Consider the following 11133-nt stretch of genomic DNA (forward strand, 5'->3'; position numbering starts at 1 on the left):
AAATTAATTTTAATTTAGATATAATTAAATAATATATTATAAAATAAAATTAAATTTAAATACTTTATAAATTAATTATAAATACAATAAACTAATAAAACAAAAAAATTAAAACAAAAGTAATAAAATTAATTGAAAATAAAAAGTTAAAATATAATTACTTATAAAATAAACTAAAAAAATAAAAATAGGAAACGGATGTCGACATCCGTCGACGAATATCGACATTCGTTTCAGTGCCTGGACATCTTCTTCCTCAATGCACACAGCACAGAGATGACACAAAACTCAACAGCAGACCAATCTCAACAAACACACCAACCAGATATCAACAAAGCTACCCAATCCTACACATTACATACGTTTAAAAAAAAAGAAGAAATTAAAATAAACTAACCTGTTGAAGCAAGAACCACTGCCCCGCACCGCCGCAACATCCGCCGCACCAGCACCCTCCGCGCGGCCGCACACACCGGCTCCAAAGCAGCAAACACAATCGCACCGCCCAACAACCCGCAAACGAAACCAACGTCTACCACCTCTCCGCACCGTGCCGCACCGCCACACACTCACGGCACCGCACCCGCTGCATACCAAAACCACCAGATCGCACAAATCAACAGAATTCGTTCGGAGGAGGACTGGGAGAGTGAGAGTTGCAGAGAACATTTCAAAAATGAAAGCTTTGGTGAGAGTAGGGGTGGGAATACGAAGGAGAGGAATCTCTGTGTGTTTTGATTGAGACATAGTGTAAAAGAAGTAGGGTAGATTAACTTTAGTAAATAGGAGTAAAACTACATAAAGGTTAATTTTGTATTTAAAAAATATCCAAAAAAATTGGGGGGTGAGGGTTGAAATTGGGGAGGTACAGGGAGTAAGCCCTAAAAATAATAATGAGATTCATTCGCTCAGCATATAATGTAATGTAATATGATAATCTATTATGATAGTACACACTTTCTAATAATGAAGCGAGAAGATTATTGTGATATTAAATCCGTTTTCAACCTTTATTTAAACTCATATACCTATTTTACAACTAGCACATTTTGATCAAACAAAAGAAAAAAAAAAGGGGGAAAAAAATGTACAAGATGATGGGTGATAGTTATGAAATTACATACATATTTGATGATAAAAAGAGTGATCTAAGGGTTTGAGGGGAGAAGGAATCTGGAGGGACTAAAGCGGTTAAGATCAACAATGGTGGAATGACCATGAAGAATAAGCTGAGCAAGTGAAGCTCCAGTGGCAGGACCATTGAGAATACCCCAACAGTTGTGCCCTGTTGCGACGTAACAGCCCTTCACACCTGGAACCTCTCCTATCACGGGTATCCCATCATCAGTGCAGGGCAAGAAGCAAGCTTGCTCTGCCTTCAGACCGGCTTCTCCTTCCCCAAGATGGCTCGACACAGTCTTAGCCACCCTCTTAAGCATCGCAATCGATTCAGGGTTTCCCCTTATCTCCGCAGGATCATCCGGCACCTCTTCCTCCTTCGACATCCCACACACATACACCTCCCCTGTAATTATATCATCAAATCCCATATCTACTACTAATTATATCATCAAATCAGATATATACATTTACCTGTGGGGCGAGGGTACACTTCAGGGTCAAGAGCTCCTCCTCCGGAGGAGGAGGAAGAATAATAACTCAGAAACAGAGCATGCGGGGTTATGGAATTGCCGTCTCTGGGCTCCAAAACAATGCTATGGGCCTTAAGCCCGTAAACTCTAAACAACGATGATACCAAACCTAACTTACTGGACCATGGGCCCACTGCCAACACCACAGCGTCCGCTTCCAGCGCTCGTCCTCCTTCCAGCACAATTGATCCAACACGTCCTTCTTCCACCTCCACCCGTTCCAATTTCGCAATCTCTACCTTCACCCCATACATCTCCACGGCTCTATCAATGAGCGTGCGGGTGAAAAGCTGCGGGTGCACCTGCGCCGTCGTTTCGGGGGTTCCAATCGTTTTGGGACTACGAGCTGGCCCGTCGATCCAAGAGGGCAGGAATCTCGAAGCAGAAGCGCGCTCGGATTCCCTTACGGTGAGGCTCAGAGTAGTGAGGGCTCTGTAACCGTAAGATCGAGGACCGTCAAGTTTCTCCGAGAGTGAACGGTGGAGATTGAAGCTCGCGCGAGCTAGCTCCTCCAACGGTCCTCCGTCGCACCAGTCGTAGGCGAGGAATCCGCCGGCTTTTCCAGAAGCGGCGCATGCCACGTCGGACATCTCGATGAGCGTGACGGCGGCTCCCTTCTCAGCCAGAAAGTAAGCAGTGCAAACACCTATGACTCCGCCGCCGCAGACAATGACCTTCTTCGGCTGATCCATGAGCGACGATGACTCGATCGACTTAGCTCTCGGGACGGGAATTCTGATTTGCCGATTTATAATCACCGGAGGCAGAGGAAACCTTACCAGTAGATTCATACTCAGATTTTTTTTTTTTTCTTTCAATTAAACACGTATGCGTCTTACGTGTCAGTATCTTAATGTTTAATAAATATTTGGGCCTCCCCCTAAAACAAGAGGCTTTCTCCATGCACCTCCACCATCTTTTTTCCTAATCTCTCTTCTTTACTATTCTGCGCCGCACCTTCCTAATTTCTCTTTGCATTTTCTTCTTCCCAAATTCTACATATTATCCCTCAAACAAACACATATTATATCTTTGCATATTTTGTTGATGTGATTATTTTTAGCGCTAACCATGTCCTTAATCTGACCGACTGATCCCTCAAACAAACACATATTATCTCTCAATTCATTCTTTTCTGATCTTCCTCAATAGTAATTCGTCTCATACGAACATAGAAACTCAATTCACCAAGCAAATGAGAGGGTGTGACTTTTGGTTTTAGAAGGGTATAAGGAAAGAAGTTTCAAAAACGAAGAGTCTCGTGAGTTTTTGGTGAAACAAAGGAAATTTCAATTCCTATTTGTAACCCTAATGTTTAATTACTTCACTCCCTTCATTCTATATATTTTCTACATTCTAAATTAAAAAACAAAATGTAATTTTATTTTCTATTTGCACCATTCGAATAAATCTCACACGACCTAAAAAAAAAGAATTAAATACGTTAAAAAGTAAACATAAGTTAAATCCACTTATCACTTTTAAATCATTACATCAATTTATTTTCACATAAAAACAAAATATCAACATAAAATCAATTTAGTTGCTTCAATGTTTCAATATAGTCAAATTTAAATTGAATCAATCAAACAAATTTTGATTTAGTTATTAATTATGATTTGAAATCAGATGCCACGTTCTTAGAAACAATCATACCAACATTTATTTTCCGACCCAAACTAATACTATACTTTCTTTTTGAATAAAAACATACTATTTAAGCCAATCAATAAACTGAAATTCCGTCTTTTGTTTTCAAATCAAATTAAATGAATTATGATTAACGAACTCATTTTTATTCATATTGTTTTGATGTATTTTTTAAACAATAAAATTATGTTGATGGACTTGTCTGTTTTACCAAATTAGCCCATTAGCAATCAAAAGGAAGAATAGTTAAGTGATTCTAATATGTCGCGGATCATGAAGTTAGTTTTGTTAGTTTGTAAGAAAAAAAAGTGTGAAGTGAATTGAGTATTTTAGTTTATTAACTTGATAATTTCTTTAGGTATGTAAGTTTTGTGAGTCAACAATAAAATTAGGTGGACTAATTCGTATTTGTATATTTATTTCAAAATATATTCATAATTTATTATGTGTTTACTGATAAGAATATTGTGTGAATTTATTATTAATTAAATTTATTTTTGGAAGGATATTTCATGACAATTTTAGTATTTGAAATTTAGTTTTTATTTTTATTTTAGTTATATATATTTATTATGAAAATTTTAAGATATTTAAAAATTATAAAATTGTGAACATTATTTATTTTAATAAATAAATTTATAAAATTTATTAATCTAATTAAATAAAAATAAGATTATTAAAATAATGTACATTGATATTTATATATTATAACTGAGAAAAAAATAAAAAATTCCTTATACAAACGGTTCTATAGACCTAGGGACTGAATATAGGATATACCAGAAAAGTTATTTAAATTTTTTTATTTGGAAGAAATTGAGTTGTCCGGTTTCTACAAACGAAGTGAACAAATAGGTAAGAATTGACCGCATTGTTTAAATAACCCATATTTATATTTTTAATAATACACATAATTAAAATATTTATTGGTGACGGTCCTCCTTTAAGAAGAAGGATTCATACCACTCAAACGAAGACACATGTTTTATGCATCTATGGAGCAATTTTGTTTGCTCTTCTCTACGTCTGAAATTAAAGACAAATAAAAGTTTGTTTCCACGTCCATGTCACAAATAATCCCGTTTATAACGTTGTCGTGATAAATTTGGCCAACATACACCGTACTACATACTTTATGAGAATTAAATAATTAATTTATCAAGATAAATTATTAATATTATTAGTAGTTTTTCGGTTTATAGATTCATGTTAACTCTTTTCCCATATATGTTCGGATTTCAAAGTATAAGTTTGATTTCCTTTTTCCTTTTACACTAATTATCATTTAGTCAAGCCAGTAAATAAATAAGACACTATCATACTAAAGTTAGAGAGAATTCAATAATATTATAAATGGACAGTAAATATAATCAACCTATCACAATATTTTAAATCTTGTTTAAGTTTAATGAAATCGTCTTTAACATTAATCATACATTACATTAATTGTTGCTTAACTTAATCATTCAATTATCCAATCAACTTTTTTGAAATATTATATTGACAGAATTGTCCAATCTTAAAGTGATATACAAATAGTATTAACTTCATCTAACAATTATATATATTTTCAAACCTATTTTTATTTAATATGAATAAAATATATTTTTTAAATGTTTTTATTAAGTTATAAGAAGTGCTATTCGTTTTAATTATTTTATGTATCATTAATATATTTAGTGGGTTAATTTTGTTGATTGTGGTGAATAGTTAATTATTTAAAAAAAAATTCTTTATTTGAGAATATCAAAGTCTAGAACATTAATTGAATCCGTGTACCATTTATAGAGCTAAAGAATAAGTTCCTAATTGTGATTATTTTAGTGGGCAGGTACATAGCTGTTGTTAATTTGTTTGAGTATTTTACTGAATTAGGAGCAATGAAAGAGACACATGTTATGTCATTATCTAAAGTGAAATTATGTTAATTAGTTGGGCGGATTTCAACTTATGATTAGACTTAATAAAAAAAGAATAAAACCAACGATCTTATCTTCAAATTTGGACCAATAGTAATCCGTTGAGCAAAGCCAGAAATAATAAAATAAAAACAAACAAAAGGAGAAAAAGAAGAAACTCAACCGTTAGCGGTCGTTGTCATGAATAATAATATAAGGACGACATAAATAATTTATGACAGAAACTGATAACAATTCTTAAACGCTTACTAAAGACGTCAAAATAACAAAATTATATTTATTTTCATCTTTACAATTTTATAAATACACAACTTAATGCTTTACAAAAATTTCATCACAAATTTAATCTTTCAGTTTATTAAAATGTTTTGCAAGAAAAAATTTATAAATAATTAAAATTTAAGACAAATAAATCAATAATCCTTCTTTTAATTTAGCATTTTAACTCTATTTTGACACGTCAAACATAAAAATCAATTAGATCGCAATTTAAAGTTTAAAACGCGTGTTTCCAAAACGTTAAAAGTTTAATCTAATAAAATTGAACTTGGAGTTTATTTAAAAACCATTGAAAAAAAAGAGTTTAGGGTGCCTCACTAGTAAAAAAAAGTTTTAGACGTATGTTATTTTGGGTTTTTAACGTCACATTCAGACCTGACGTCTATATGGGTGACATTAATGAGACGTTGGACTCTGTAGGTCTGACGTTGTTATAAATGTCGGTTAAATGCCATGTCCGACGTCTATACAGATGTCGGTCCATGCAATTAACTAACGTCTAAGGACACTATAAAGACGTCAAACATGACACTAATCGACGTCTAAGGGCACTAAAAAGACGCCAGACATGGCACTAACCGACGTCTAAGGGCACAATAGACGTCAGATATGACATTAACTGATGTTTACTGAGTATTCGTTGTATTTTAATGTAGTTTTGCTCGTGTCTTTGGGTAGAATTGTAGCACCTTCTCCCTTTGCTAGCTTCTTCATAAGAAAAAATTGTGTCTTTTGCATCTCTTATGGCATTTCAACCGCCAAAGAAAAAGAACACGATGACATGGAAACTAGGCAAAGACCCAGGTTCGACTTTAGGTTGAAATGTCATGAGAGATCCAATAGACGCAAGCTTTTCTTATGAGGAAGTTAGCAAAAGGAGAAGCTGCATTACGCTACCCAAAGACACAAGAAAAATCGCACCACACAACGAAAACTCATTTTAATCGGTTCAAACGAAAGATAATACATCAAATATTACTTTAATTAGAGTAAACGTAAGATTAAACGATTCAAAAGAGATCAAACGCACCTGGAAATGCAATGTCGCGGAGAGAAAATGTGAAGGAAGACGATGAAGTGCGCGTAATTGCCGGTTCGTGATGTCTTATTTAAAAGGATATCAAACATCGGTTTCCCCAGCGACCGACGTCTTTATCGAATATACGTCGGGGATCTCACTAATGTAACGTCCATTCGATTTGAAAATTAATATTCGTGGTATATATAGACGTCGGGTGTAGGGGACACCGACGTCTATAGTCGCATATAGATGTCGGTGTGACGGGATCAGATGTCTAGATGGCGAAAATAAATGACTTTTCACTTACTTGTCAAACATATAGACGTCGGTTAGGAGGGCACCGACGTCTGTAATATTAGAGACATCGGTGCCCCTTCTAACTAACGTCTATATGGCAGAAAGAAATGACTTTTCACCTATCGTTTAGGTATATAGACGTCAGTTAGGAAGGGTCCGGACGTCTATTATGTTATAGACGTCGGATCCCTCCTAAATGACGTCTATATGCCCACTTATTTACGAAAATACTATTGTTCAATAATTTACGTTGAGTATTTTCTGGTCCGACGTATATGGGATGACGTTAAAGTCCAATTTTGCAATAGTACTATTTATGATGGAAGAAGTAAAGTTGAGGGTATTTGACTTTTTTTTTCCATAATCATAATATAGAACTAAGTTAAAGGAATATTTATTGATGCTTAATTTTTGTAGGCTAAATTACAATCTTGATTCTGATTTGTGAATTTTGTTCTCTTGTTTTTGTTTTTTTTCTCCACAATTTATGTTCAATTATCAAAATTTTATAATATTTGTTTAATTTTATTTTGATTGAATTGAACCCTAAACCTAATACAGTCATATAACGTACCATTAAAAATATACTTTAGCTAATTAAAATATAAAAGTGTATAAAAAAATTAAGGATTAAACATAATATTACATATGTTTTTAATTTGAAGACTAAAATTAGAGAGACAAAGAAGGAATAAATAATTTGTTGAATTATAAAACTATGAAGGATTAAAATTACAATTCAAACCTTCTTATATGTAACGTTACAAGGAATGCATTAAGGTTATGAACAATATTAAGGATGTTTAGGGTATACAGTGTATTTTGATAATTTTTTTAACACAAAAATTAACATTCAAATACGTTAAATTGAAATTGGGATGGAACTTTAAAAAAAAAAAAACACTGTAAGTATAAACACCAATGTGTATACTTGACAAATTCCGCAACAAATAATGCAACTTAAAGATTGAAAGAAATGTAACAACAACATTAATTTTAAGGAGTTAATATGTAATTTACGAGTCACCGATTAATATTACGATAACCTCTTACTTTTTTATTTCATTATATTTGACTTCTCATCATTACTTGTCATTGTGTTTTTTTAGGCTTGAGACCACTATATCTCTTGTTGGACAAAACCAAAAAAAATATAAATTGTTTTTAAAGAATCAAATATATTCTATAAAAACATTGACAAACACTTCAACTCCTTAAAGTTTTCAACTTTAGGGTATTTTTGATTTTCAATAGTTGTCCTCTTTTAATGGAATAGGGATTGTGCCTACATAATACATTTTGATCTTCAAGTTAGCATAGTGTGTTAAAAGTTAATAAATGTGATAGTAAAAGACTTAATTAATGTACATTATAAAATGTTTTATTTATACATACTCTTTATGGGTCCATACTTCACCTAGTCTAATTACCTACTAATATTGAGTTATGGTAATTGATTGTGAATATTATGGTTTGACTTGTATATTAATGTAGATAATAATGCAATTGAAATGATCTGATCCTGATCGAGTAGGTATAGACCAGGTATATATCAACCTAGTAGGCGGATATATATTTAGCTAGGTTCAGGTTTTATACTGTCATAATCAAATTTATAGATAACATTAACTACAGTAAATTTATCTAAGAAAATTTGTTTATAGATAAAATTGTCTTATTTATGAATTTTGTCAATTATCTAATGTTATAGGAGTGATTTAAAGATTTTCTATGCATATATTTTTAGATCATAAATCTTAATATATGTGTGTTACTAGTGATTTATTTTTCTTCTTGTGACATATATATTCTAGCTAAAAATTTAGATTTAAATTAGAGAAGAACCAAATCAATATAATATTGGAGTTTATCTTTTATGGATTACCTTATTATGTTAGTAGTGTTCATTAATCACTACACTTAATTTTTTCAATCATCAACAATTTTAAAGCAAAGTTTTTCTTGAAGTTTTCAAAAGAATATTTTTTAACCAATTCAATTCCTTTTAATTATTTCTTGAAGTTTTCAAAATAAGTAGAGTATATATAAAAAATTGAAGATGTTTAAATTTGCATTAGTGAAGAAGAGAAAAAGGTAAGTTTAATGATTAAAAAAAAAGTATGGTGATAAAATGGACATGACGAAGAGTTAATTGGTAGGTCTAGGAGCTAGAAAGGAAGAAGAAAAAGTCAACCTAAAGAAGAGACATTTGAAATAAAGCCAAACAAAAGAAAACACGAAAACTAGGAAGAGCCGAAAGTTTATGTTTGCATTCACACTGGACTTTGCACGCTCCACGCAACAAAAACAACTGTCCAAAAAGTGAACGTTGAAAAATAGGAGGGAGAAGCGAAATCAAAACCACATCTTATATATCTATTTAATAATGATAATAATAATAATAATAATAATAATAATAATAATAATAATAATAATAATAATAATAATAATAATAATAATAATAATAATAATAATANATAATAATAATAATAATAATAATAATAATAATAATAATAATAATAATAATAATAATAATAATAATAATAATAATAATAATAATAATAATAATACCAAAATTGTAAAATCCTAATAATGTTCAAGCAAGCAAATAAATGTGGACTAATTCATGTGAAAGGTTAAGTTTAAAAACTAAACTTGAGGATGATTTATAATCAAACATTTTCTTTCAATAATCTTTCCATCACAAAATCATGACGGATCATTAAATATCAAAATTACATATCAAAATAAGAAAGGATCTCAAATACAAAATGTTAAGGATTTAATTGACTTGAAGTGAAAACTAGGAAGATAACGTCTTTCGGCATTAATTTTACTTTTAATGAATACTATTATATGATGTAATTTTTTTTTTTATTTTTGCAAGTTTTGCTGTGGTGAGATGTTGTAAAATACATATTTTTATATTTTTATTTACACATTAGCTTTTACAATTTAAAAATAATTTAATTTTTGTAATTATATATTAATTTGATTTGATTTTAATTATATAAAAAATTACTTAAATGAAAGATTAAAATCATTTTTTTCCTAAATTTAGTTGGTAGTATTTAATTTGGTCTTCTTAATTTTTTATTTTAATTAAGTTCTATTTTGTGTTAAATCGATTCAATTTACTTTTTTTAAAAAAAATTTTACAAAGGAAGTTAATGTGGTCATTAATGTAATATCTTTAAATTTTTATTTATTTATTTATTTATAAGTTTGTTTTTTTTTTTTAAGTTTTTTCTTATGTGTCAAGTTCGTGTTGTGTTTGTGTCTTGTCACATGTTAGTATTATACAATATTATTATCTTGTATTTCTTTTAGTCTTTATTTTGAATTTTTTATTCAATTCAGTTATTTTTTTTTTAAATGGAGTAATGTTATTTCTCATCGAAATGAAATCAAATTAGTAACGAAGTGTAATTAAACTTATATATAATACTAAAATAATATTTTAAAATTCATCAAACCACTTCATCTAAATAATGAAATTAATTTTATTATTTAATTTAAATTAAAAAATATCTATTTTAAACTTATAATTTTTTAAAAATTTTAAAAATATAATTGTTAAGCGACACCTATAATTTGTAAATTTTAATATTTGGAATAATTTAAAAGTGTATTTTCCTTTGTTGGCTAATTTATCAATTTAATTCCTCTAACAAAAAAAAAAAACCAAAGTTATTTTTCACATGAAATTTAAATTAAATTCTTAATATATTTTACATCTTTTAACTTATTTGAAAAAAAAATAAGAGGACCAAATTAAATACTATGAATAAAATTTGGGAAGAAAAAAAGATTTTTGTTATGAATTAATAGTTGTTTATTGATTTGCTACAATTACTCATATGATTGATTGAGATTTAAATATTTATATTAATTATTTGATTTGTATCCTTTATGGGTTACATTTTGTATCTATAAATAAAATTGTTTCTATTATTAATAATACACACAAATATTAGTATTCATTCTTTCCTATGCTCTTTTAACTTTATTTCATAATAAGTTATTAACACGAAGTTCTAACCAACTAAACTAGTGGGAGTGCTTTCTCTCTAAGAATAACACTTTGAATACCTCAATCTAGGGCTTTTCCAATCATTTTCTCATTTACAATTTTATATTTTTTGATAAAAATTATTTAACTTTATTAATTTTTATTTCTATCTTATTATTTTTATTATTATTATTATGATAATGATTATTATAATTATTATTTATATTTTATTATTATTAATATTTTATGTGTTAATTCTATATGTTAAAATCTTGCAAAATTTGAATTTGTGACCCTTGATAT

At 29.8% G+C, this 11133-nt stretch overlaps 2 protein-coding genes across 4 annotated transcripts in view; both read right to left on the reverse strand.

Moving 5' to 3' along the window:
• The window catches only part of LOC111242051, a 9499-nt gene extending 8643 nt beyond the window's left edge, over positions 1 to 856 (reverse strand). For all 3 annotated transcript variants that reach the window (XM_022783345.1, XM_022783344.1, XM_022783343.1), the window contains exon 1: positions 398 to 856. In XM_022783345.1, the coding sequence (XP_022639066.1) occupies positions 398 to 747 (350 nt within the window). In that variant the 5' untranslated portion in view covers positions 748 to 856. The remainder of the gene's footprint in view (positions 1 to 397) is intronic.
• A 145-nt stretch (positions 857 to 1001) lies between these two features.
• On the reverse strand, positions 1002 to 2574 carry LOC106767011 (putative oxidoreductase TDA3). The gene is made up of 2 exons (XM_014651817.2): positions 1594 to 2574; positions 1002 to 1525 (listed from the first exon to the last, which is right to left on the reverse strand). The coding sequence occupies exons 1-2, from the start codon at positions 2441 to 2443 to the stop codon at positions 1149 to 1151; spliced, it is 1227 nt and encodes a 408-aa protein (XP_014507303.1). The 5' UTR covers positions 2444 to 2574; the 3' UTR covers positions 1002 to 1148.
• Positions 2575 to 11133: the final 8559 nt, after the last annotated feature.

This window comes from Vigna radiata, chromosome 7, assembly GCF_000741045.1.
Source record: "Vigna radiata var. radiata cultivar VC1973A chromosome 7, Vradiata_ver6, whole genome shotgun sequence".
Classification (NCBI taxonomy): domain Eukaryota; kingdom Viridiplantae; phylum Streptophyta; class Magnoliopsida; order Fabales; family Fabaceae; genus Vigna; species Vigna radiata.

Excerpts from the sequence above, each read along its gene's own strand:
- LOC106767011 (XM_014651817.2), bottom strand. The coding sequence starts at position 2,443 with ATGAATCTACTGGTAAGGTTTCCTCTGCCTCCGGTGATTATAAATCGG. Across the intron at positions 1,526-1,593 it reads AGTGTACCCTCGCCCCACAG|GGGAGGTGTATGTGTGTGGG; the intron begins GTAAATGTATAT and ends ATATAATTACAG.